The sequence below is a fragment of the Myiozetetes cayanensis genome, unplaced genomic scaffold (assembly GCF_022539395.1).
Source record: "Myiozetetes cayanensis isolate MyiCay16 unplaced genomic scaffold, myiCay2020 scf14, whole genome shotgun sequence".
NCBI classification, from domain to species: domain Eukaryota; kingdom Metazoa; phylum Chordata; class Aves; order Passeriformes; family Tyrannidae; genus Myiozetetes; species Myiozetetes cayanensis.
Window position 1 is genome coordinate 3,615,940 of NW_026087048.1, and position 26,063 is coordinate 3,642,002.

General features: G+C 54.1%; 4 protein-coding genes across 11 annotated transcripts; 3 read left to right on the forward strand and 1 right to left on the reverse strand.

Moving 5' to 3' along the window:
• Positions 1–32: 32 nt before the first annotated feature.
• FAM219B (family with sequence similarity 219 member B) lies at positions 33–3,888 on the forward strand. 4 transcript variants are annotated; one of them, XM_050309255.1, is made up of 6 exons: positions 33–239; positions 1,656–1,758; positions 2,031–2,115; positions 2,461–2,538; positions 2,912–2,960; positions 3,115–3,888. In XM_050309255.1, exons 1-6 carry the CDS (start codon positions 33–35, stop codon positions 3,271–3,273), a joined length of 681 nt encoding a protein of 226 aa, XP_050165212.1. In that variant the 3' UTR covers positions 3,274–3,888. The 4 variants fall into 4 exon arrangements, with proteins under 4 accessions (XP_050165212.1, XP_050165213.1, XP_050165214.1 ...); XM_050309256.1 differs by having other exon boundaries at positions 3,118–3,888; XM_050309257.1 differs by lacking the exon at positions 33–239 and adding an exon at positions 540–637.
• Positions 3,889–4,128: 240 nt separating this feature from the next.
• MPI (mannose phosphate isomerase) lies at positions 4,129–7,341 on the reverse strand. The gene is made up of 8 exons (XM_050309245.1): positions 7,289–7,341; positions 6,897–7,024; positions 6,402–6,602; positions 6,180–6,321; positions 5,654–5,836; positions 5,368–5,541; positions 5,055–5,263; positions 4,129–4,683 (listed from the first exon to the last, which is right to left on the reverse strand). Exons 1-8 carry the CDS (start codon positions 7,302–7,304, stop codon positions 4,465–4,467), a joined length of 1,272 nt encoding a protein of 423 aa, XP_050165202.1. The 5' UTR covers positions 7,305–7,341; the 3' UTR covers positions 4,129–4,464.
• A 134-nt stretch (positions 7,342–7,475) lies between these two features.
• SCAMP2 (secretory carrier membrane protein 2) lies at positions 7,476–20,296 on the forward strand. Its single transcript, XM_050309264.1, is given in 10 exon segments — positions 7,476–7,581; positions 12,653–12,733; positions 13,237–13,326; positions 14,204–14,321; positions 15,059–15,187; positions 15,614–15,773; positions 16,304–16,405; positions 18,509–18,537; positions 18,540–18,625; positions 19,671–20,296. Coding segments are annotated over 10 exon segments (999 nt in total). The 5' UTR covers positions 7,476–7,524; the 3' UTR covers positions 19,818–20,296.
• Positions 20,297–21,402: 1,106 nt separating this feature from the next.
• ULK3 (unc-51 like kinase 3) lies at positions 21,403–25,711 on the forward strand. Of its 5 annotated transcripts, none has more exons than XM_050309239.1 (16): positions 21,403–21,587; positions 21,820–21,960; positions 22,140–22,260; positions 22,364–22,468; positions 22,547–22,690; positions 22,780–22,862; positions 22,974–23,129; positions 23,206–23,311; positions 23,425–23,465; positions 23,552–23,654; positions 23,767–23,831; positions 23,949–24,027; positions 24,117–24,157; positions 24,241–24,414; positions 24,621–24,725; positions 25,513–25,711. In XM_050309239.1, exons 1-15 carry the CDS (start codon positions 21,486–21,488, stop codon positions 24,699–24,701), a joined length of 1,542 nt encoding a protein of 513 aa, XP_050165196.1. In that variant the 5' UTR covers positions 21,403–21,485; the 3' UTR covers positions 24,702–24,725; positions 25,513–25,711. The 5 variants fall into 5 exon arrangements, with proteins under 5 accessions (XP_050165196.1, XP_050165195.1, XP_050165198.1 ...); XM_050309238.1 differs by lacking the exon at positions 25,513–25,711 and adding an exon at positions 25,202–25,494; XM_050309241.1 differs by lacking the exon at positions 25,513–25,711 and having other exon boundaries at positions 24,241–24,288; positions 24,360–24,414; positions 24,621–25,494.
• The last annotated feature ends 352 nt before the right edge of the window (positions 25,712–26,063 follow it).

Here is a 26,063-nt window from a genome sequence, read left to right on the forward strand (position 1 = left end):
TTGCTTTTCCAGAGAAAAGGAAGAAGTAAACCATGAATGTGCCCTTAGGAGTTTATAAATCCTTATTTGCTTGGCAAAGCCTGTGTCCGGGGCCTTCCCGAGCGCCTGGCTCTGGGAAAGGGAAGGTGAGGAGCTGTCTGGAGGGCACGGTGACCCTCCTGTACACAGAGCTTTGGGGAGGGACAGAGTTCTCCCATCCCTCGGGGAATTTCACTGGGATGATGTCCAGAGCTTCAGAGGTGAGTGGGAGTCTCCTATTTGCAAGGGATGTGCCCTCAGCGGGAAGGGATCTGATCTGTTGTGGTGGGGGAACCGGGGAGGGGCGGGGAGGTCGGGGCTGTGAGAGAAGGGATGTTTCGTGTTATTTTCACTCTGGACGGGCGGTGCTCGGGAAGGCAAGGCTTGGTGCGCTCCCTTCGCTCGGCGGGCCCCGCGCTCCCACCGCGCATGCGCGCCAGAGGGGCGCGTCCCCTGCCCGCCTCCCATTGGCTGAGCCGCGCCAGCCCCGCGCTGCCATTGGCTGGCGGCTCGGGGGGCGGGGCCACGGGCGGCCATGGCGACGGGCGGCGGCGGAGCCGGGGCTGGCCCCGCTCCCGGTCCCGCTGCGGGCGCAGCCGGCGGGCCGAGGGGCCCGGCGGTACGGGCGGGGTACGGGGGTGCTAGTGGGGCTGGGGGTGAGCGTGAGGCAGTATAGGGTATAGTTACGGCGGGTTTGGGTGGTATGCAGCGGGGGTATAGGGCTGGGGTATGTCTGTGGGGTGGTATGGGGTATGTGCATCATGTGGGGCTGGCGAGTGGGCATGTGTGGGGTAAATGCATGGGAGGTATGGGGGTGATGTAGGGCTGGTGTGTGTGTGTGTGAGGGCAGTATGGGGTATGGGCATGGTGGGTATGGGGCTGGAGCACAGAGGGGCGGTATGGGAGCAGAGGGGGTGTATGCACGGAGGGACAGTGCAAGGACGGTGTATCAGCACAGCACGTGCTATCTAGGAACGGGTATGGCACATCCAGAGGGACTCGGGGGTCTGCTGCCTGCCTGGTTATTACCACGATAAGGCTCTGTCCTGCTAATTCCGTTTTAAGACACTGAGGCTAATCCTGACTCTGCTTTCCAATCACCAGCCCAAGTCTTCTGCCTTGTTCCTTTAACTCCCTATCCCTCCTGCACCAGCTCTCCTCTGCCGTTTTCTGATAGTCCCTCTATTTTCTCCATTATTTATTATATTTGTGGAGTGTTTTTCTTCCCCCTTGCCATTAGGAGTGCTGACTCCCCTTGACAATACCTGGATAAAAGGAGAAGCTTGACGAGTCAAACCCTGCAGAGAAATTAAAATAAACTATCCTTACATTTTTACTTGATGAACCTGCTCATTAAATCTCCTCCATCACGTGTTTTTGCTGGAGCTGGGCTTGCATAGGAACTGCTTGGTCACCACACATGCTTTTAATTTAGCATTGCCATTCCCAAGTAATCCCTTCATCTGCGACCAGCTCTGCTTATTGCTTTTCCTCTCCCTCCTCCTCGTCTGGGAGCTGACCTTGAGCTCCCAGGAATGAATGGATGCTCTGAGATGACTCTGTGTTACTTCATCCCCACAGAGAGATGCTGAGTGTGCTTCTTTCTCTTTTTTTTTTTTTTTTTTTTTTCCTTCCAGCTCATTTGGGCAGAAAACAAGAGGCTGAACAAGGGGACGGATACGGTGGAGAAAAGGGGACCGTACATCATGAGCAAACCTCCCTCCATTCAGGCCAAGCTGAGTAAATGATGCTTGGTGGACTCTGCTGGGATTTTGGGAGTTATTTCCACCTCTCTGCCAGGGCAGGAGTTACCAAAAGCCCTTTTATTCCTTGGTGGGATAAAAACCTTTGTAAACAAAACCCCCAACAAAAACATTAAAAATCCCATAGTGATGCCTGTGGAAAGCACTGCACTGCCCCCATTCTCACCTGCAACACCCCTGCCACCCAAAAAACAGATCTTGGGGGGACACTTAGGAATTTTTATCTCTGTCCCTGTGCTTGGCTTTCAGAGAGGCAGCGGGAGCTGATGAAAGCAGCTCTGCGAAGGCAGGGGCTGCTGGGGGGGCCCACTGCCCCGAAACCGGCGCCTAAAAGGTCTGATCCTCTTTTTCTGTTCCCAAAATGTATTTTTTTTGCTTTCCTTGGGGAGGCTGGGAAATTCAGAGGATTACAAATAGGAGTTTGGGAACCTTATTCTGATAGCTCTGTTTGGCCAGGAACATCCAGTATAATAAAATATAGGGCTTTTCTGTTTTATTTTGGGGATGATTTGGTGTTATAGATTTATTTGGGTATCCTAGAGCTTAGCTGGTCTTGGCCCTGGATAGCGCATGGCTGGGAAGGAGCGGGATTCCTCCCTGGCTCCTCAGTCCATCAGCTCCATGGATGTGTTTCCATGTAAAACATCTGTGCTGGTCTCACTTGGCTGCTTTCTGGCAGGTCGGTGAAGTTTAACAAGGGCTACACTGCGCTCAGCCAGACAGCTGATGAGAACCTGGTCTCCCTCGACTCAGACAGGTGAATATTCCAGGAGTTTTGGGTGATTATCCCAGGATTTCTGGTGGAGGGTGCTCAGAGCTGGCTTTAGTTTGGGGATTGATTTTCCTTGTCACCTACAGAGCACTGAGCACCTCTGAGCAGTGAAATGGAGATGAGCTCAGTTGCTTTAGAGCACGGTGCTAATAAAACACCAGGGTTGTGGGTTTGATCCCTGAATGGGCCATTCACTTAAGAGTTATCCATGATCCTTGTGGGTCCCTTCCAATGCAGAATATTCTGTGAAATTCCTGTGAAATGCTCCCGTTGTCCCAAATTTAACAAATCCCTTGCAGTTAACACAAGGCTCATTTCCAAGGTTATTTCCTGGCCAGCTGTTTCCTTTTTCCCTCAGTGACGGGGAGCCAGGATCCAGATGTTCCTCAGGATACTCCTCCGCCGAGGCAAGTGCAGGTGTTGGACTCTGACGGTGCGGTCCCCACGCGCTCCCTTGTTCCCCTCACAGCCTGAGATCCTGGATAGGGGCTGGAAGCACAACCCCAGGGGGTGTGGATGCGTGTGTCCCACCCTGCAGAGCTCCGCTTTGTCCCCCCACAGCAGGTGAACCAGGACCTGAGCCGGCAGCTGCTGCAGGATGGGTACCACCTTGACGAGGTCCCCGATGATGAAGACCTGGATCTCATCCCCCCAAAACCAGCTGCCTCCTCTTCTTGCCCCTGTTGTTTCGGGGAAAATCTCTCATGTGTGATCCAATAGCTGCACAAGAACAGGTCAAAATCCAGCACTTTCTTTGTCCCACGGGATGGCTGTTGCTCTCTGCATCCCATGCTGGGATGGTGACACAATGACTGAAATATTCTGCTTATGGCAGAGACCAACTGACCCCAAAGGACTTTTCCTCACACTCAGCAATATCAGGGAGAGGTGACATGGTGACATTTTGGTGGTCTGGATGGGATCTCTCACCTGCTGGGGTGGGAAAGAAGAGGCAGAGCCTGGCACCTCCGTAGGGGTGTAAAGGGAAGGAGTTAGGAGGTGCTGGGTTTGGAGCTAATGGCTTGTTCCTGTTCTCCCCAGTGCTGCTTTGATGGAGGTGGGGGACTGTCCAGACCCCCATACCAGCTCCACACAGGGTTTGGATGTGGGGGGCTGGGGACTCTGCTGCAAACCTTAAAAGCTGCCTTAAACCATGGTCCTGCTCTACAACCTAGAGGACAATCAGCTTCTTCAATACAGAAAACCTTATTTAAATGTTTCATGTCTAGAGACCTGAACTATTAGGATCTGTTTGTTTGTTTGTTTTGTTTGCTTTGGGGGTTTTGTTTTTGTATTTTACTTGTTAAAGGGAGCACTCAATAAACTGGATCTCATTACTTGCAGGCTGTTGGTGCCCTGCTCCTCCCAGCAGCCCTGTTCCAGAGGGCTTCTTCCCAGACTGGTGGGATTTCAGAGCGATCTGTTTTCCCTCATCACATTTTACTCATTTCCTGCTCCCCTGAGGAGCGAGGGGGGTAACAACCAGTGGTGGGAGAGCTACAGCTGGAGCTGCTCCCAGTGTTTCCTCCAGTCCCCCACTCCCGTCTTCCTCCTGCTCCTTGCACCACGCTGCCCTGCACTGAGGACAAAGTCACCTCTTTATTCAAGGCATCGGAAGCTTTCCCACTCCACAAGCCTGCCAAGCAGCCCCCTTTTACAGCCAGGGAAGGGGCGACACTGGCTGCCATCAGCCAGGCTTGGAAGAGCCCGCCAGAAGCTGCAGAAAGCCCTGTGCCACATCCGAGGAGTCAGTCTATAGAATTGCTCTTTCTAAACATCAGGGCTTGGTTTGGGATTTAATAGATGGAGGGGAAACTTCCAAGCGAGATGACTTTGCCGACACCAGTTTCTATCTACTCAAACGTGGAGTGATGGGGAGGAAGTGTTCCACCAGGAGGAGACAGAAGTGTCTCAGAGGAGGCAGCAGGCTCGGAAGAGCAGCATCCCATCCGGCGAGGAGAGGTGGAGGGAGATGCTCTCGTTAGCTGAGATGAAGAGCACGGAGCCACGACACAGAGACATCTCGGAGGCTGCCGCTGTGGAGGTGCCCACAGCTGTCCCCTGGATCACCAGCAAGATGCTGGCAGAGTCCACGGCAGAGATGAGGTACAGCTTGATGGAGGCAGGGATCTGCGGAGGAAAATGTCACTGTGGCTGGAGTCTCCCCCAGCTTTCCTCCTCTACAGAGACCTGGGAGGGGGTTATCCCCTTTCCCACCCCTTTGCTGCCCTGCAGCAGCCCAAGCCCAGGGGCCTCAGCTTGGCTGAGGACACAAGATCTGTTCCTGGTTCTCCCTCTGTCCGGAGCTGCTAGAGAAGGTGAACGAGCTCCAGGCAGGGGAACAGGGGAGGGATAAAGAGACAAACATCACATTCCCAAGCATCCCTCCCCCCTCACCTGGGCACTAACTACACAGGTGAGTGAAACCTAGCCAGCACTGAGTCGTCCTACCCGGAGTCCAGACGAGAAGTGTCCCCCAACACGGACCCGTCCCCGCTCACCTCTATCCTCATGATGGCGAAGTCTGGCACGGGCGGGTCATAGACATAGACGTTGGGATCCAGCTGGCTCTGCACGGCTGGGAAGATCTTGGAGCTGCTGGGGGCCGGCGTGTAGTTGAGCATCTCGCACAAGGTGAGCACGTCGATGAATTTGGGGGTGAGCCCGGCACGCACCGTGTTATCTGAGCACGCCATGCACTCCACACAGTCTGCAGGGATGAGGCAGTGCTGTCAGCCCACCCCAGCCCTTCCATGTGTCCCCGTGGCCAGTCCTTGCGGGATGGTGGGTTAGGAGGTCCCCTGTGACACTCACCTCCACGCAGGTAGGCATGGGGCTCATTGGCTCCCAGGAACATGGCCTCCCCTGGCTCCAGCTTCACCAGGTTCAGGAAATAAATGGTGAAGCAGCCAATGTCTCCTGGGTACTGGGAGTGCAGCCGCAGCAGCAGTTCCCCATTGCTCCCTGATGTGTCCTTCCCTTCCTCTGCTGCATGGGAAGAGACCAGGCACAACATGGGAAGGGAGCCAGGTGTGCCCTGGCCCCACCCTACACACAGCACCACCCCAAAATTGTTTTGGGGGCCACAGCGAGGACCCACCTTCCTGGGAGATCCTCTTCACCAGCATGTTCAGCTGGTCAACAAAGAACTTCTTCTCGCTCTTCATGAGGCGGGTGAAGCACACGCGGAGAGCGGCCGAGACACCGCGGGGGTCGTCGCTCCCACTGCGCTCCAGCTGCTCCGCTGCCACCTCCCCGATCAGCGCCCGCAGCTCGGGGACGTCTGTGAGGGGCCAGCCCCAGTCAGATCAGCACCCCCAGCCCAGAGGAGCACAGCCCCCATCTCTGCCCCAAACCCCATCCGGGGGAGCAGTGCCCTCACCCTTAAGTGAACTCCATCTTAAGGGAGCACAACCCCCGTCCCCACACCAAACTCCATCCCAGGGGACCGTGGCCTCCATCCTCACCCTGAGCCCCATCCCAAGGGAGCATGGCCACCACTCCCACCTTGAACCCCATCCTAAGGGAGCATCATCCTCATCCCAACCCCCATCCCAAGGGAGCACAGCCCCCATCCCCACCCCAAACCCCTCCCTGGGCTCTGACTATGCACCCTTCATCCTTACTCTGGAGGAAGGAGACAATCTCCTCCACAGGCCGGAAACCACACAAGCCCTCGAAGGGGGTGAGGGCGATGGCCATTTCAGGCTTGTGGTTGGCATCAGGATAGTGCTCAGGAAACTGGGCGTGCAGCTTCGCCGCCAGCTCCTGGAGAGGGGGAGAGAAGCTGGGTGACATCCCCAGGGACACGGGGTCCCGCCAGGCTGCCCATCTGGGGCTCCCCCTACCTTGTTGGGGTGTGCCTGGATGGAGAGGGCAGTATCGACCGAGAGCACCTTGAAGAGGAAGGGCAGCTGTCCCTGGAAGGTGTCCTTCACCTTTGTCCCCAGGCAGGCGGGGTTGTCGGCGATCCACTGGCCCAGGGTTTTCTGGGGGATGCGGTTGTCCCGGATGATGGCATCGCCCCGGGGATGTGCGCCCATCCAGAGCTGTGAGACACAGACAGACTGACGGAACCCTGAGCTGGGCAGCCAACACGGATGACTTGGGCTTTTTTAGAGGCTGCTTGGCCCCACAGGTGATCCACGCAGCCAAGGCAGCTCCCTCGGAGGCTGAATCACGCCAGGCTTGTCCTCTTCAACCCGGGCAGCCCCCCAGGAGGACGGGGGGCGGGTCAGGATCCCATTTCGACGGGATACAGGATGGTGAGAGCCACAGCGGGGTGGGTGGGACATAGGGGTGTGACAGACACGAGCACGGGATGGACACACAGATGCACTCACCTCAGCGTAGGGCCGGTCAGGCTGGATCTGGACCAGGGGGTCACCACTGGTCAGCAGCTTGGCTACCTCGCTCTCCAGGCCCACCTTGCCCCAGGAGTAGTTCTGCACCGCGCAGGAGAGGGGGAACACTACGGGAGAGTAGTAAAATGTTAGACGGGGAACAGAAATAACCCCCAAACCCCTTCCAGGCACTGCCAAAGCCCCCAGCGCAGGGTGAGAGGGCATCAGGGAGACAGGGGACCAAGCGCCTGGGAGGGCAGAGTGTATGAGGGGGCGATTTTCAGTCATCATATGGCGATCTCGGGATGCTCGGGCTGCGGGCAGGGGTCACGGTTCCTCTGTCCCATCGTCCTGGGGGGATTCCCAGGGCTGTTCCCCCGTGCCCCGCTCACCCCGGATCTCCGCCATGGCTCGGCCGGGCAGGTCTGTCCCCTCTTCCCTTCCCCCTCCCGCCCTCACCCCCCTCCCCCCCGGCTATAAGCGACACTCTGACGTCACGCGGCCACGCCCATAGGGTTAACACCGCGCGAGGTACATGCGCCGCTGTGACGTCACGCGGCTCCCCGGTCACGCGGGTGCCCCGGAAGCGCCAGGAGCGGCGGCGGCGGGAGCGGAGCGGACCGCGCCTATGTCGGGCTTCGACACCAACCCGTTCGCCGACCCGGTGGACATCAACCCCTTCCAGGTGGGGCGCGATGCGCGGCCGGACCCCAACCCGCCTCACTCGGCCCGGCCCGGGCCCCCCCCGGGTCCCCGCCCGCCGCCGCCGGGACGTGGCACTGACTGAAGCGCCGCTGGCCAATGGCGTTGCCGCTTCTCCGCGCCGCGGCCAATCAGCGAGAGGGGGCGGGTCCCCCGCGCCCTGAGGGCGGTCTGGGCGCACCCTCCCGACCCAGCTCCGGCCGGGATGGGGGTCCCGGTCCCTCCGTTATCCCCCGGCGGGAGCGAGCCACGGGTCCCTCTCCTCCTCCCTGCACCCCCCTCCAGCCGGGACAGGGGTCTCGAGCCCCTCTTCCGGCCAGGACAAGGGATCCCGCTCCCCGTCGCCGTGTCTCCCGTCCAGCCAGGGCTGGGGGTCCCGCAGCCCCTCCCCGGTACCCCCGCAGGTCACGCAGGAGCGCTGTGACCCACCGGGGTCCCCCCGGCTCTGCCCAGTGCCAATGGGATCCTTCCCACCGCCACCTCCTCGGAGCCCCCATCTCTTCCCTGGCCCAGGCTGCCAGACCCGGTCACCCCCAGCTTCTCCAGGCTGTGGGGAGGGGTTTTGCTGCCTCTCAGGATGCCAAAACAGCCGTGAATAAGCCCTAATTTATGGGCTTATTAAAAATAATCAGTTGCCGAACCTCTCTTGGGTGTGCTGTCTGCTGTGGGTCTTCCTGGGTCTGTTTTTAAGGCGCTTCAGCTCTAAACAGTGAGTCCCTAAGGCATTGTTTGACTGAGGATTTCAGGGCCCAAAGCATGGGATTCCTGTTGAGGACGCTGAGGACTTGATCTGTGTTCACTGAGTTTCTCCTCTCTGGGTTAACCTCCGTGCTCTGAAAATAGGTCATATATGCAGGGATTTGGCCTGGAGTGGCCTCTGGGACCTGGAGCCTGTGCAGGGATGTGTGAAAATGAGTGTCTGGCCTTTGGCTCCTATCTGTGAGCTTAACCTCACCTTTACTGCTTGGCTGAGATGTGATACCCAGGAAGAAATGATTCCTGACCTCGGATTTCAGGGCCAAGCCAAACGGAAACTGTTTGTTCAGGAGGCTGAGTGTTTTGAGGAATCAGGGTGAAAAAATCCTTTTCTTCCTCACTTTCATTTTAGCACGCTCTTATGAGTCTCACGAATGGGAAGGGTTGGGATAACCATGTTCCTGTGATATTCCTTCCATGGGGTGGAATATATTGCTGTTCATGTCAGCATTTGTTGCTTTTGCATTGAGGAAGTCAATATTCATAGAACCACAGAATGTTTTTGGTTGCAAGGGACCTTAAAGCTCATCTCGTTCCACTCCCTGCCATGGGCAGGGATGTGTTCCTCTATCCCAGGTTGCTCCAGGCCCAGTCCAGCCTGGCCTTGGACACTTCCAGGGATGGGACAGCCACAGCTTCTCTAGGCAATCTCACCACCCTCACAGGGAAGAATCTCCTAATATCAAATCTAATTCCACCCTGTCAGTTTGAAGGCATTCCCACTTGTCGTGTCACTCCATGCCATTGTAAAAAGTCCCTCTCCAGCTTTCTTGTCAGCTCACTTCAGGTCCCCTTCACCTGCTTTGTGTTCATTAAAGCTGCCCTGATCTCAGACTGAACAGGGCTGTGCTCACACTTTACTCACTATTCAAACAAAAAAGGTTGGAGGTGATCTCCAGCAGGTAACTCCCATGTCAGGCCCACTTTTTAATGGGAAATAACACCACGGATGCCCCTGTCTGACGGCTCTTTGCAGCTCATCTGGTCTTTGTGGCAGGTTCTATATCCTCCTTTCAGGATTTTTTTTAAAGAAAAAATTCCCAAGTCCTCAGCAGCTGGTTATGAGGAATCTCCAACTGCTGCTTTCCTGAGTCTCAAAGCCTTGTTGCTCTGATTTGGAATGGAGTCTCAGGATGTGGGACAGCCCATTCCGGGTCGGGGCTTGGATCCAGGTGTTGGCTCAGTGCTGGGGCAACAGTTGCCCATTGACATCCCCTTCCACACGCACTGGAAAGACTAGAAGCATCTGCACCCTCCCAGTCCTGTCACACTGATGGGTCTCTCTTGTCACAGCACCAGGGTTCTCTCTCCTTGCTGGGGATCCCAGTGTAATGCTTCATACCCTTCAAATACTGACGTGATGAGGAGCTTTGCCTTTTAAGGAGACTTTGTTCACAGTGTTTGTTAAACTTGGTATAAAATAGGCTGCTTTGGTCCTGTTAAAAATATCGCTGGCTTCTCTGTTACTTATTGTAACTGGTTAATGAGAGATGATTAACTGCCTTGGTTTATCCAGGAACCTGATAGAAGTGGCAGCTGCCTCCAAAACTTTGATCCAAGCTTCAGGCAGAGCTGGAAACCTCCATTCTTTTTAGAGATATCAATAATAAAATCCTTGGGATTTCTCAGTGCATCTTCCAGGCAGTGGCAGCACTCTGATTCTGCAGGACTGGTGATATTTGGGGCAATACTGTGATATTTAGACAACTGTGTTAAGTTCCAGGTGATTCTCAGCTGAGTTCTTTTGCCTTGATCTCATCTAGAGATTCATCTCATTTTGTTTCTTTAATCTGTGGGGAAAAAAAAGAAATGAAAGAATAGAATTTCCTGCACAAACCTGTTGTATCACGACATTTTAGCAGCCGGCACAGCACGACAGCAACTTGTATTTGTGTTAAACTGCGTTTGAAAATTATTTTAATCTTCATGTCAGTGTAGTTTGGTCCAAACATATATTTTTTCTGCACTTGGGCATTTGAAGCCATGAAAAATGATGTCACACATCCCTGGTGCTTGAGGAAGCGGTGGTTGGAAGGGCAACAAATGGGATCTGCTCGCTGGCATCCTGCAGATCAAGCCAATCACTGATTTGTGAACATGAGGTTTGTGGCTGAATTGTGGCTTCAAGTGGTTCTGTGGCTGAATTAAGACCCTGTTTCCTGATCCTTTCTGAGGATCAGGCCTGTGCTTGTTTCAAGAGGGTCAGCTGCCTTTTGCTGCGTAGCTTACAGAAAATAATTGTAAAACATGAAGTTTGTGGGCAGCGTCTCGTTTGTCTCTGCGTTCCTGGTGCTTACTCATCCTTCACACTGCCTACTCTGAGCTCGTGGAAGCTGGTTGTCTGTGTGTCACCCTCTGTTTTCCTTCCTGCCCTATCCAGAGCACAGAGGCACGTGACCAAAAACTTCAGCTTTGTTGCAAATTCCCTGCTCTTTGGGTTTCTATTTTAGACACACTTGAACAATGGCCGGCCAGTTAAGCTGAGCTGCTGCGCCTTACCCTTACCACATAATTAAGTGATTTTTTTTTTTTAAAGCTGTGCAGGATGAGAGCTTGTCTGCCTTTGAAATCAAACTGTTGTGCAGCTGGGAGCAGAGAACCAGGGGTGCTGCTCTCCTGCCCTTGATGAGCCTCCAGATCGTGTGTTTTACTGTGGTATTGTAGCATTTCTCCTTATTTCTGAGCACTTTCCTCCCAGCTTGACCATTCAGGCTCTTCAGAAGGTTATGCAGTCTTCACTTTCCACTTCCCATGCCTTTAAGGGAGTTTCTCTTCCTCGTGTTGTTTTTTGCTGGACTTCGGCGTGGCTGGGGCCTCATCTGCTCGGGATTAAAGGGTTTGTGCTGGTGTGCGGCAGCTATTGTGCACTAAGTGACGTGTAAACTTGTGCTGACAGCCCGTGTCTCTGCAAAACTGGTGAAGCTGAAGCTTCCAGAGGAGTCAGTAGCGAAATAAAGGCACAAGTTTTACTTCCAGCATGGCAGTTCTGCTGGTGCTTCCTATTTTGTACAGCCCCTTCTTGCTGGTGAGTTGTGCTTCGCCGAGCAGCTTTCAGATCCTCCTCATCTGCGATCCCTCGGCCAGGGTGATTCACAAACTAGTGCAACCTGTTGGTAGGGAGTGCCTGCTGTCGAGGAGGAGTTACTCATTAACTGCTCTGTGTGTATCCTGCTCGGCAGAAGGCTACGCTAAAACCCCGGGAATGGCTCCAGAGGGATTTTCCTGGGCTCTGTCAGCCCCTGCACTGCTCACTCTCACCTCGGCGCAGCCTCAGTGGCTTCTCGCCCCATTAAGCACCAAATTAGAATGACTGATCTGGACACACGAGTTGCTGAGGGAGGGATACAAAGCCACTGTTTAATTTTTTGACCCACACCCAGCTCTTGGGTTGCCTGGCAGGAGGATTTAAGAGCTTTAAAAAGGATCTTGGTTCTGTAGTAACTGGGGAGAGGAGCGCTCCCGAGGTCAACATCTGGCTGTCAAAGAGGAATCTCTGTTTGGAATGTAGTATGTAGAAAAGAGGAGATAAAAATAGCTGCATGCATTGCAGGTGAGGGGACAAAGGTGTTCTCAGATGTGCAGAGTGGCTATTTTTAAATATCAGAGGATTTGATGGAGGCAAGTGGGAGATGCTGTGAGTAAAAGTGAACACAGATGTTATGTTAGCAGCATTAAAACCTCCTAAAATAATTGGTGTCACATCTCCAACTTGATTTTCCTGGGAGTTTTGCCTTTTCAGAGCAATTGTTGGTGTTTGAGCTTGCTGACGTCTCTCAGCTGGGACGAGTTGTATCTAGAACCTCATTTTGTGTAGCTCTATTGTACTTTGTGGCTCTGTGCTTGCTTTATGAGGTGCAGGTGAGGTCTGGGAGGTGGTCCTGGCTGTCCAGCAGCATTCTGACCATGGATGAATGAATCCAGATCCCTGGAAATTAGAAATAACTTTCTGTTGGTAAGCGGTAGTAACCTGCACAAAGGGTTCCTGTGCCAAAAGCGTGTTGTAGTTGTTCAGATGTACCTCTTGGCTGAACAGGAGTTTATTTCTGCCCACAAACCTTGCCTTGCTGATAGTCATTTCCTTGGATATTTAAATTCCATGCCTGCCAAGGCCATCCACCTGTGATGAGCCTGTGTTTCACCCCATCCAATTCCCAGCCACTGAGCAGATGGAAGGCCAGCAGCGTGGGAAATGTGGACTCAGTGATCTTAAAGACCTTTTCATACCTGAACAATTTGATGATATAAGTGATGTTGCCCTATACCTGATGCTGATTGATCCTTGTGCTCTCTCCCTTCAGGATCCCTCAGTGACACAGCTCACAAATGCCAGCCAAAGTGGCTTGGATGAATTCAACCCCTTTTCCGAGAGCTCCCAGCTGGTATGTGCCACGTGTCTGTGCTCTGTGTGTCTTGTGGTGGTTTTAATGGTGTAGAAGGTCCTTGGGTAGGTGCAATTTAAGAAAAGAGGAATTCACAGCTGATTTCTCCATGGAATGTAACTCATGGTGTGTGTGGCAAGCTGCAAGCAACTGCTGCTGCACTGGACCACTAATAAACTCCCAGCTGGAGCTCTCCGCTCACGTGGAACAGCTTCTCTCCAGCTGGCTGCTGACTCACAGGGAAGCCATATGAAATGTGAAGGGGAAGATGGTTTGTGGCAGGACACATCAGGATGTATTTGGTTCCTGGGTTGGGAGCTGAACTGCCATGGCAATACCACTGACGGATCGCTGGGAGAGCTGCATTGTTATTCCCTGGCTGCTGCCCTGAGCCAGATGGGCGACGGAGAAGGGGGAACCAAGATGTGTGGTTTAAATTGATCAGAATCCCTTTTTGTTTCTCCTGCAATGTTTTTACCTTGTTGCTTGTGATTTCTGTGCAGACAAATGCAGCCCGGACGACGCCGGCCGTGCAGCCCTCGGGCCACTCGCAGCCGGCTGTTCTGCAGACGTCCGTGGAGCCCACTCCCCAGGTATGGCAGCTCCTCACTGCTGCCTCCCCAGCCTCCAGGAGCCCCCAGAGGCCTCTGGGAACAGGAGGGGAATGGGATTCTCTGGGGTTTGTGTGGGAAGCTGCAGGTGATCTTTTCAAGTTCCTTTTGGGAAGCAGAGCTTTATGGGGAATACACACACGCAGTTCTTTTTATGCCTTTTTCCCCGTCCCTCTGGTGGCAGAGGTTGCTTTGCCTTGTGTCCTGTTGTCTCTGGCTTCCCTCTGGAAACTCATGGAATATATCCTGCTAATGTTTTCAGCTTAGTTGTAGTGTCTGGTCAGACACACTCAGTGCCAGGAGCATAAATGCAAATACCTGACTGCCAGGACCACCTCATGCAAAGAGCTGAGAGGCTGAGTCTGCTGGGAGAAAGGATCAGTTCTCAGAATACAAAACAGGTAGAAGAGATCCTTAAGAGGTGTGGTAGCCAACTGTCTTGCCTTTCTTGTCCTAGCTGGGAATTGTCCTGGTAAGCCCAGGAGTCTTGCTCACTGCTCAGTTGTGAGGTGCCCGGAGCAATGAGGTGACCTGTGAGGTAGAAGCTGTGAGAAAAGCACAGCTTCAGTGAAGGGAAAGACACAGAGGATGGAGAATGGAGTGGATAAGCCTCCTGAGTGCTCTTCCAGCCCTATCTTCCTGTAGAATAAGGATAGGGATAAGAGAGGGACATCTGGGTGGAGTTCTGCACCGATCTTGATCTTGTCCCTCAGCTTGTAAGGCAGAAAGAGTTAAGATGTTTAAGACTGAGCTTTCATGTTGTCCTCTGCCCTACTTCCCTTCCAGTTTGGTGTGTTTGCTGGTGGTGACATAACTGCCTGGCTTAGGGCAGGACTAACCTCTTTCTCCCCTGCTTTAGGCCGTGGCTGCAGCAGCACAGGCCGGGCTGCTTCAGCAGCAGGCAGAGTTAGAGAGGAAGGCAGCTGAGCTGGAGAAGAAGGAAAGGGAATTGCAGAGCAACTCAGCCAGCATTAACCGTGAGTACTGCGTCCTGCCTGCTGTCCCTAGGCATGCCCAGGGAAGCCTGGATTGCTTGGTTTATCAGGATTTCAGGAAAGCTCAGCCTGTTCCAAGTGTACACAGCTCTTCTAGAAGCTTTTTTAGGGTTTCCTCTAGTCCTTCACAGCTGTGGCAGCCATCCTGTGACTGTACCTGTCATCCCGTAGGCTCCAAGATGAGAAAGGAGCTCAGAGGCAGGGCCAGCTCTGGTGGGTCCCTGCCCTTGAGTGTGCTCTCAGCAGCTGCATTTCACCACAAAAAGTTCTCAAACACCAATTTTGTACCTGTGTTGGAGCTGTTGCCACGTTAAGACTTTTCCCTGAGAGCAACAGAGGATTTTTTTCATTCTTGAGGCTCTTTTAAGCTCAGTAAACCAATATTCCCCCCTAATCTTGGTTTTAAAAGACTGAATCTGGACTTGCAGAGCTGAGTGATGATGCTTGTGATGGCCCTTTGGCCATTGCAGGGGAATTCTGCCTTCCCCAGAGGAAAACTCCTAATCTAAGTTGGTCTGCCCTGCTCTGCCAGCAGTTTATCACATTCCTGTTGTGCTGCCTGCTCAAACATAGGTTCTGAGCAACCCCTGAAGCTCTCCCAGAGTTTTAATATATGAATTAAACAATATCCGAATGGGCACTTGGAAATTACGGAGTGTGAATTAGTCTTTCAGTGAGAGAAGAGCAAGTGAAAAGCTGCTCCTTTCTTTCTTCCACAGCGAGGCAGAACAATTGGCCCCCCCTTCCCAAGAAGTGTCCCATCAAGCCGTGTTTTTATCAGGATTTTTCTGCAGACATCCCAGCTGACTACCAGCGGATATGCAAGATGCTGTATTACTTGTGGATGTGTAAGTAACCACTTGAGCTGCAATAAAAAAATCTTTCTAAGAAGGTTCTGTATCAAAAGCTGAGCTTTGTCACACAGTAAATTCTATCAGTGTTGTCTGCAAGGGTGAAGTCATGTTTCCCTCCTTTTTTATGAAGACAAATGTGAAGAACTCCAAGTTTACGCTTTAGGAATAGCTTATTCATGACAGAATTTTAATTGTTTAATGGAGACTTGAACAACTATTTCAGATTTGGCTGTAAGCAGCAGGATCAGATGAGCTTTTAGGTTAAGCTATGTTTACCTTCCAAGGGAGGCAATGAAATGAGATGGCCTGAAGTCTCCTTAATTTCTGCAGCGCTCAGTGTGTTCAGTGAGAGATTAGGGATGCTTCAGATTTTCCAAGAGCTTACTGATGTTTTTTTTCTCTCTCTTCCACCCCAAACAGTGCATTCCATTACCCTGCTCCTAAACCTGCTCGCTTGTCTGGCGTGGTTCACAGCTGATCAAAACAGAGGGGTAGACTTCGGTCTCTCGATTCTTTGGTTAATTTTATTCACCCCCTGTGCCTTTCTCTGTTGGTACCGACCAATTTACAAGGCTTTCAGGCAAGTACTGTTTTGTTGGTTTTTTTTTTTCCTGTAAAAGGGATGTATCTTTTAGGGGAGGAGCTTTGGGTTTATCTGTTCCTGTCATATATTGCCTGCAGGATTTTTCCAGCTCTTCGCATCATTAGATAAGTCAAACCCACTGTGTTTCTAAACATATTAGATCTATCTGATACAACTTAATTATGGTGATCCTTTTTCATCTTGAAATCCAAGCCTAGCCAGTCATCTGGGGGTTTTAATTCATTTTTTTATTAATTTTATTCATTTCTGAGACACTGTTTGGTACATTAATGTTGAGCACAGTGCATGTATTAAGGGAGCTGCCTTCACCTTATCTTGCACTGGGCAGAGCATTGGATTTGCAGTGGACACATAAGTTTATGGGTACGCAAATTCCTCCCCAAATCACCTCCCCTCAGCAGCTTTTCCCTGGAGAAAGGAGTTCACTGAAATTGTTCCCGTTCTCTTAGAGCAGGGAGTCTGTGCAGGGATCATGGGTTTCACTCCTGCTGCCATCTCTCCCGCAGGTCTGACAGCTCCTTCAGCTTCTTCGTCTTCTTTTTTGTCTTCTTCTGCCAAATAGCGATCTACGTCATCCAGGCTGTTGGCATTCCTGGCTGGGGAGACAGGTAAGCTTGGTTTCACTGGCTGCTCTGTCCCAGCCTTGCACAGATCCTTTTTCTCACCAGGGCTGTGACTGTCAGGAGCTTTGGAGCCTGTTTCTGACAGCTGCCTGTTCTTTCTCCCGTGGTTTTCCTCTCTCAGCCCATGCTCAGCTTTGGCAGTTCCCAGCTGGGCTGCGTCCCTGCTCTGCTCTTTCCATCCTAGTCACAGCAAAGGTGTATTCCTTTGCTGCTGCTGCCATGGCCAGTGCTGAGGGCAGTATGGGAATAATTAGATATTGGGAAGAAATCCTTCCCTGTGAGGGTGGTGAGGCTGTGGCACCGTTTGTCCAGAAAAGCTGTGGCTGTCTCATCCCTGGACGTGTTGAAGGCCAGGTTCAATGAGGCTTGGAGCAACCTGGTCTGGTGGAAGGTGTCCCCTGCCCATGGCAGGGTGGGTGGAATGTGATGGGGTTTAAGGGCCCTTCCAAGCCAAGACATTCTGGGATTCTGTGATGACTCTTCCATGCCCCTTCTGCTGCCTTCTCCCTCACTTAATACGGATCGTATTTGCTCCTTCTTGATGCTGAGCCTCTAGTGTTGACCATGTCTGCCTTGTGTTAAACTGGAGCCTGCCCTGATAGAGGTAGTGTGGGGCTGAGGGACCTCTCACCTGGAATCTGGGTGTGGCTTAGCTTGATACTGCTGCTACCAGCCTGACTCTGTCCCCAAACTCTTCCTGAATTTCTCTGGAGTGTGTTGTCAGTAGGCAGTGCTTCAAAAAAACAAGCAGAGAGAGTTTTTACCCTCACCCTTTCTCAGTGACATTGTACAGAAGGGTGAGCCCGGGCTTCTGGAGCGGGTCCAGCAGCCTCGTGTCAGCAGCTGTGCCCTGCAGGGGAAGCACAGCCTTTCCTTTCGCCTTGCTGCCTTGGCCACACATCAGATTCTGGAGTTACGGAGAATGGGGAAAAGGTTAACAGCTCGTGGTTTTTCTGAGGGGAAGCCTTCAGGTGAGCAGTGAAGCTGCTGTCTATTTTTGCCTGCTGCCTGCAGAAGGGCTTGTGGGCAGAGATGTCCTCGGCGTCTCTCCCTGCTGCCTGAGTCACGGGAGACGGGGAGGGGGCACTCTGGGTTTAGTCTGGCTAGGAGAGCCTGCCTGTAGCTTTCTGCTCCGTTTCCTCCCACCAGACAGCTCGTATATTTTTGGCTGCAGTGCATGGTGTGCCTTTCTACTTCCCTGTGACGAGTGAGAAGCTGTGCAGCACATCAGATGGGATGGTTTGGCTCACTTAATTCCCCCTCTCCCAGTGGCTCATGGCATGTTTGGTTTAGCAGTTGGAAAGGTTCCTTTCTCCAGTGCCCAAGAGGGTGTTTTGAGTAAGATGTCTTGGTATTTTCACCCACAGCCAAGCTCTGGTAATTCCCAGCATCCTCTTTGCTCCTTCCCTTCAACAACTCCTAATTTCCTCCTTTCTGTAGCTCTAACTTAGAATCATGGAATCACAGACTGGTTTGGGTTTGAAGGAGCCTTAAAGCCCATCTCATTCCATGCCCCTGCTGTGGGACACCTTCCACTATTCCAAGCTGCTCCAAGCCCCATCCAACCTGGCCTTGCACACTTCCAGGGGTGGGGCAGCCACAGCTTTTCTGGGAAGTCTGTGCCAGGGCCTCACCAACTTCCTTTCCTTCTCCTTCCTTCCTTCCCAATGCTGTCATCCTTGTCAGGGTGACACATAGATCCAGGCTCCAGACCTGCCAGCTGATCTCTTCCAATTTAGCTGTTCCAGCCTATCTTTACCCCACTTGGCTGAATTTTGAGAAGGAGCTTATGGAACTCACTGGTGGCGCCATGGGTATTGATTTTCCTGCTTAAGGGAGGTGGTCCAGGACTAGAATGTGGGTGGGATGAACACGATCCTTATCTAAAAATAACAGTGGAAACTCTCCCCCAAAACGAGGGCCTGGATGAGCTCTGTGTTCCTGTTTTCACAGCTGTCTGGTTTTGTACTTCCCTGTACCCTTCCCCTGAAGCTCTTGTGCAACCGTGGGTGCCTCTTCCCCCACTGCTCCATCCCGTCTTGTGATGGAATGCTGTCCATGCTCACCCCACTCTCCTCTCCCTCGCAGTGGATGGATCGCGGCGCTGTCAGAGGTGCGGGGAACCTGGCCGTGGCAGTCATCATGATGGTGGTGGCAGCGTTCTTCACGCTGTGTGCCGTTCTCTCCCTCTTCCTCCTGAAGCAGGTGAGTGGCTTGGAGGCAAGGAGGTCAGGCTGCTCCCAGGATGCCCAGGGTTTTCTGCCTCCTTTCACCTGTCTGGGAACGAAGATGGGATCGGGGCATTGGCAGGTCAAGGGATTTTTACAAAAGTATTTTTGCTTGTGCTTCCTGCATCGATGCCAAATTTCCTGAACACTTGAGGTAGGAAAGTAGCCTCCCTTTAGAATCATAGAATCACTGAATGGTTTGAGTTGGAAGGGACCTTAAAGCCCATCTTGTTCCACTCCCTGCCACGGGCAGGGACACTTTCCACTAGCCCAGGTTGCTCCAAGTCCTATCCAACCTGACCTTGAACACTTCCAGGGTTGGGGCAGCCACAGCTTCTCTGGGCAACCTGTGCCAGGGCCTCACCACCCTCACAGGAAAAAATTTCTTCCTAATATAGAATCTAAACCTGCTCTCTTTCAGTTTAAAACCATTCCCCCTTGTCCTTCCTGGACCTGGCTGAGCAGAGATGAACATAACTCTGTTCAGTATCCGGGGCTTTAAAATCACTGCTCACTGTTGTGAGGCTTTTCAAAGCCTGGTGGGATCCCAGTAAGTGCCTTCATGCTGGCTTCTAAACACAACCCTCCTTCCTTCTCCTACCTGACCTCACCAGGACTGGATTGCTGCAGGAACAGCAGAAATGGAGGTTTGGGGAAGGCAAGGACAGGCTGGACTGATCCTGTTTCTATGGCTGCTGCTTCTTTTCTCCTGCATTTATCTGGAAGGAAACACCTCATGCTTGTTGGCACCTTCAGGTCCTGCCCTCCAGTAAATGCCAGGTTAAATCTGTGCTGTTGCAGTGTGGGGAGTGGAGTTTTGGGTCTGAAACCAGCGATTTTGCTGAAAACTCCATATTTTACAGCAAATGAGGGTCTCCTGAAATCTGCAGCTGGGAGCTGTGGAGTCCCTGGCTGTCAAGGGAGCTGGTTAGTAGCAGAGCCGAGGAAAAGCAAGGTGTATGCAGCAATTCCACAGCTACACACTGACTTTTTAAATTTTTTCCTTCTCCTTTTGTTCCCAGGTGCATTCCCTGTATCGGCGCACAGGAGCCAGTTTCCAAAGGGCCCAGGAAGAGTTTTCCCAAGGCATCCTCAGCAACAGGAGCTTCCAGAATGCAGCGGCCGGGGCAGCCTCCTCAGCTGCACAGAGTGCTTTCCGGGGAAACTAGCCCTTCCCAGCAAAACTAGCCCTTCCTGGGCTGCCTCCCCCTTGTTTTCTCTGCCCTTATCACTCCTTTTTTTTTTTTTTTCCCTAAAAATGCACTTTTTGGGGGTACCATGTGAGAGCTCTGTGATGCCGACTCCTGATGAGAAGAGGTTTTTTAGCTTCAGCTGAGCTACGGTTTTGATGATTAGTTTTCCCTGTCTTATTATAGAGTGTGGGGAGATGAGGGAGACATTCTCTGAAGTAAATATATTTCTCTATCCAGGACCTACCAGGTGTTTGTCTCTTCCTCCCCTCACTCTGTCTGTAGCAGGAAGACAAGGGGAAGCAGGTTTTGATTTTACTCTCTCTTCTTTTGGCCTTTGCTACGAAGAATTTGATTATCTGGTATTTTGGGGGGGTTTTGTAATGTGCATGTAGTTTGTCATTACTTTTAAGAACAGAAACTGTACTTTTGGTTTATTACACTCACACGATGATGTATTTTGACCTTGTAACTGCTTGGCTTTCTGAGAGTTGGGATAATTTGGCATGAAGGAAAGTGTGGGAGCAGTGGGGGGAGTGTGGAGGGATGTCCTTGTCCCCCCATGGCAGATCCAGAAGGATCCTGCTGGCGACAGCTCTGGACACAGAGAGGGGGAGAAGGCTGAGTCTTCTCAGTGAAATGAGAGGGGGAAAAAGGGATTTTGGTTTGACTCCCAGCTCTAAGTTTGGAGCAGCAGGAGCTCTGAAGACACTGTTTCAGCCACCACACAGTGCCTACAATGTCCTTCTCCAGCTAACCTTGAATGAATCTTTCTCCAGGAAAGACTCCTCCCAGCCGCTCTCCTCCCAAGTTTAATTTTTTTTCCAGCTGGGAAGCAACTGGTTTCATGTGTGTTCAGCTGCATCCCGAGATGGGATGTCCCTTGGGACACGGGTGAGGTACAGGAGTTGATGGTGACAGATCCCCCTGCTCCCTGCTTCAGCCCTATTTTCTTGGGTATTGAGGAGGGGGTTTAATGCAGATTTGGCTTTGTGATGCCCATTTCCCAGGATGGGGGTTGTGTTAGACCCCCATCCTGTGCTGGTGTGTGGCCGGAGGGGGCTGGAACCCAGAAATCAGCATTTTTACACCTTTTTCCTCCTGTATTATTGGTTTGGTTTTTTGTTCTGTTTTTGTTTGGTTTTTTTTTCCCCGCGTCTGATCTTTTAATGTTTAAAAAAATTATTATTAATAAAATGTATATGTGGTCAAAATGCGATGCCCCTCCTGCCTGCGGGTCGGGGGCGCGGTCTGGAGCGGAGCCGGGGCCGTGGGGGGCCCAGCAGGTGACACTGTCGGGGCGGGGCGGGGACAGAGGGTGGCACTGTCGGGGCGGGGACAGAGGGTGACACTGTCGGGGCGGGGACAGAGGGTGGCACTGTCGGGGCGGGGGACAGAGGGTGACACTGTCGGGGCGGGGCGGGGACAGAGGGTGGCACTGTCGGGGCGGGGGACAGAGGTGGCACTGTCGGGGCGGGCCAGGACAGTGGGTGACACTGTCGGGGCGGGGACAGAGGTGGCACTGTCGGGGCGGGGCGGGGACAGAGGGTGGCACTGTCGGGGCGGGTCGGGGGCGTGCCCGAGGCCGTGGCTCCCCGGGAAGGCGGAAGCGGCTCCCGGGCCCCGTGGGCCGGGTCCGGAGGGACCATGGCCGGGGCCGGCTGGGCCCCGCCGCGCCTGGACGAGTTCATCCTTACCGAGCGCCTTGGCTCCGGCACCTACGCCACCGTCTATAAGGCCTTCAGGAAGGTAGGGCCTGGCCCGCCGCGGGGGTGCCCCTCCTGCCCCTCAGTCTGCCCCGCCGCTCCCGTGGGAGCCCCCCTTTTTCGGCCCTCCACATGGGGAACATCCCCCATAGCCCCAGCCTGGGACCTGCAGCCCCCTTGCAAGGGTTCCTTCCCTCCCCCTCCGGCAGACCGGGGGAGCACCCCAGGATGGCTGTTTGGGTGGAGGGCTGCAGGGTTACCCCCGTCCTTGGCAGAGGAACGCGCGTGAAGTGGTAGCCATCAAGTGTGTGAGCAGGAGGAGCCTGAACCGGGAGTCCGTGGAGAACCTGCTGACAGAGATCGAGATCCTCAAGACCATCCGCCACCCACACATCGTGGAGCTCAAGGACTTCCAGGTGGGCTGGGGGCTGCCTGGGGCACGCTCTGAGCCAAAACTGCTCTGGCTTTGGTCCATCCCAGCTTCCCAAGGGTGTACCAGTGTGGCTTGGTGGCAGCAACTGGGCAAACTGGTCCAGGCAAACCTGTGTGGGTGGAACTTGTTGGTGTGGCATGATGGGGTCTTACTGCCTTGCAGTGGGACAGCGAGCACATCTATCTGATCATGGAGTTCTGCGCTGGGGGCGACCTCTCCCGCTTCATCCGGATGCGCAGGATCCTCCCTGAGAAGGTGGCACGCATCTTCCTGCAGCAGCTCGGTAAGGACACGCTGCCTGGTTCCCACACTGGCTCTGTTGGGGACCCTCCCCAGGGGTTTTAGGGGTTAAGGCCACACTGCCATGTGCCCATCCACCTGCCCAGCCTGCGCCCTGAAGTTCCTCCACGACCGCAACATCTCCCACCTGGACCTCAAGCCACAGAACATCCTCCTGAGCACTCCGGAGAACCCCCAGCTGAAGCTGGCAGGTCAGAGCAGCTCCCTGGGAGGGGCTGGTGGGGGAGAACTCTTTCTCCTTGTCCCTCCATGAGCTCTGTCCCTGCCAGATTTCGGCTTTGCGCAGTACATGTCGCCATGGGACGAGAAGCACGTCCTGCGGGGCTCCCCCCTCTACATGGCCCCCGAGATGGTGTGTCGCCAGCAGTACGATGCCCGCGTGGACCTGTGGTCGGTGGGCGTCATCCTTTACGGTGGGCTTTGGCTTTTATCTCTCCGGGGGTCCACTCAGGGCAAGTTCCTCCCTCTCCATCTCCCCCCATTTCTCCTTCTCCTCCTGCAGAAGCACTTTTTGGGGAGCCACCCTTCGCTTCCCACTCCTTCGCCGAGCTGGAGGAGAAGATTCGCAGTGACCAGGTTGTGAAGGTAATGTGGGATGGGATGGGATGGGATGGGATGGGATGGGATGGGATGGGATGGGATGGGATGGGATGAGTTCTCACAGTGGTCAGTGGTCTCAGCCCCTTCCCTCCCCAGCTTCCCAGCCGACCCCAGCTCTCCCCAGAATGCCGGGATCTCTTGGGACAGCTCTTGGAGAGGGACCCTCTGAAGCGCATCTCCTTTGAGCGCTTCTTTGCCCACCCCTTTGTGGACATGGAGCACGTCCCTGGCCCTGATAGCCTGGGCAAGGCGGTGAGCAGGGAGCTGGGGGGCTGCACCCTGGGAATGTGGGGGGGCTGAGCCCTGAGCCCCACCTTGTGTCCCCCAGACTGACCTGGTGGTGGAGGCAGTGAAGAAGGATCAAGAGAGGGATGCCAATGCCGCCCTCTCCCTCTACTGCAAAGCCCTGGAGTATTTTGTGCCAGCGCTGCACTGTGAGTCCCCCTTGGGGGCTGTGGGTGCCCTGAGTGTGTTTTGGGGGTCAGCACTCCGGGAGAGGCCAGTTTGCAGCCCACCCACCCCAGTGTTTGGTCGCCTTCCCCCGCAGATGAAAGCGATGCACGGCGGAAAGAAGCCATCCGGGCCAAGGTGAGCCAAAAATCCTTGGGAAGGAGGGGTCTGCACCCCCATCCTCTGTCACCCATGACATCACCTCACCACCCAAATGTGCACAGATGGGGCAGTACATCTCCCGAGCAGAGGAGCTGAAGGCTTTGGTCACCTCCAGCAACAAGAACCTACTGGAGAAAGGGAACTCGGCCAGAGAGCTCCTTAAAGGTGATGGATTTTTGGGGATCCCCCAATGCTGGAGTGGTCAGGGGGCACTGGTGGGGTTTTGGGCTGAAGGGTGAATGTTTTGGGCAATTCCCATTGCCATGTCTCCTTGCAGAGATGGCCAAGGACAAGCCTCGGCTCTGCGCAGCGCTGGAAATGGCTTCAGCTGCCATGGCCAAGGTGAGGGGTGGGTTTGGGGGTCCCCTCTTCCCTCAAGTGGAAGGGGAAGGAGCAAACCTGGTGGAGAGGGAGCTGATGGATCCTCCAGCTGCAGCCAGCTCCCGGGATCTCTTGCAGGAGGACGAAGGCGGGGATGATGGTGACACCCTGGAGCTGTACCAGCAGAGTCTGGGGGAGCTGCTGCTCCTCCTGGCTGGTGAGTTGGGGCTGTGGTGGGGGCTGGAGGGCAGGGATGGATCCTGCTCCCATGCCTCATCCTGTGGCATGTCCCTCTTTCCTCTGCAGCGGAGCCAGCAGGGCGGCGACGGGAGCTGCTCCATGCGGAGGTGAGTGCCAGCCATGGGACACCCACCTGTCCCCCTTGACCTGGCTCCAAAGAGACCGTGTCATCTCTTTCTCTCTCTGCTAGATCCAGATGCTGATGGCCCGAGCTGAGTGCCTGAAGGATCAGATCAAGGTACGGTTGATTGGTGTGGAGCTGGATCTGAGCGGGGATGCAGGCCAGGAAACTCTCCTCTCCCTTGGCAGATGCGGCAGGCACAGTCCGTGGGCAAGGAGGCACTGGCAGAGCCCATCCGGAGCGGTGAGTCCCCCTTCCCAGAGGAGACTTGGCGGGGAATATCCCTCCAGCTGCCACAGCCGTGGGGATATCCCTGCCCATGGGTGATCCTGACCCCGCACACCATCGCCCCCACCCCCAGCATGGCATCATCCAAGTCTGGGAGCCCACCTGGACAGGGTGACAGTGGTGTGTGCAGCCAGGTGAGTCCCCTCTGTCCCCCGGCACAGCCTGTACCTTGCAGTGATTCCCAGGAGCCGGCCAGTGGATGCTGCTCGCTGCCCTGTGCGGAGATGCCGTCGGAAAGATGAGGCTTCCGTCCCCACCGCATCAGGGTAACACCTCGGAAGTCACCCTCGGGCTCCCATCCCCAGGGGGTCCACAGGACCATCTGCCTCCTCTGCCAGGCACTGGGCTCGTTTCCCTCCTAGCCCTGCCTCGACCGTCTGCTGCTGCAGCCTCCCCTTCCACGGCGGGCGGGTTATTCCACTCTAATTCCCTCCGCTGGCTGCCACGGGATGGGTATTTTTATCCTGGCACCGGGCTCCAGCAGAATATCCACCCTGATTTTTTGGCTGGGTGTTTCTTCCACCTCCCAAATTCTGGGGGAGCGTCCACACAGCCCAGGTCCACGGATCCCAGCCGGGAGCTCAGGGTGGTCAGGGGTGCTCTGCTGTGCCTTCCTCACCCAGCATTCTACCTCTGTACCCACTACGGCTCATCCAGCCTCCAGCACCCCTTTGCACTGTCCCAGCCCTCCCTCTCACTGCTGGAGCATTGGGAATGAGGCTTTTTGTTTCTAAACCTGGAGTCTGGCAGGTACTGACTGCATCATCATTGTCATGCGTGTGAGCAGTGTTCAGCAAGGGTCCGACTGAGCAGGAATCAATCACCTTCAGGGACAGACATCCTTGGCATTCTGCATGCTCTGCTCCACTCCTCAGGGCTCTGACAACCCCAAGATCCAAACCATATTTCCAGCAGTCACTTGTCCGGGGTGCTGAGGTCCGCCTGTCCTGCAAAACAAGGGACTTGTCTCAAAATCTACTGTATCTCAAGGGAATGTAATTTATTGTCTTTAATAAATGCTGATTTTAGTTTCTCCGCCTTCTCTGCTCTCAGGTTTGTGATTTGAGCCCTAAGAGGGTCTCCAGCCAAACCCAGGACCCAGAGCCAGCATGGGATCCTGGAGCCATCGAGGAAGGCTGGGGACCCTCATCCCTCTCCCCCAGGAGCAGAGCCAGGGTGTCCCCTCCTCTGCTCCAGTGATGCCCTCCTTCCCCATGCTCCCTGGGGACACGAGGCAGCCAAAGCAAGGTTTGACCTTGTTTTCACTTCCCATCTTTTTATTTTTTGTGTGCATGGAAAACACAGAACGAGCTGTTACGTAAAATCTTGTTTTCTCCAATAGATTTTTGTGGCGGGTGAAGAAGGACTGGGCTGGGCTGGGAGGGAAGGCAGAGGAGCTGGAGCAATTGATTGGGAGTGTTTTTTGGGGGTTCTAAGGATATTCTGAGCCACGACCCCAGCCAAGTTCTTCCTCAGGCAGCCTTCTCCCCAGATCCTGCCCCTGTGCTGGCTGCTCCATGCCCAAGCCGGTGAAGAGCTTCCTGGGCAGATGCGACAAGGCATTTTTATATGTTTTTATTATTCTGAGCAGAGATTATATCCCA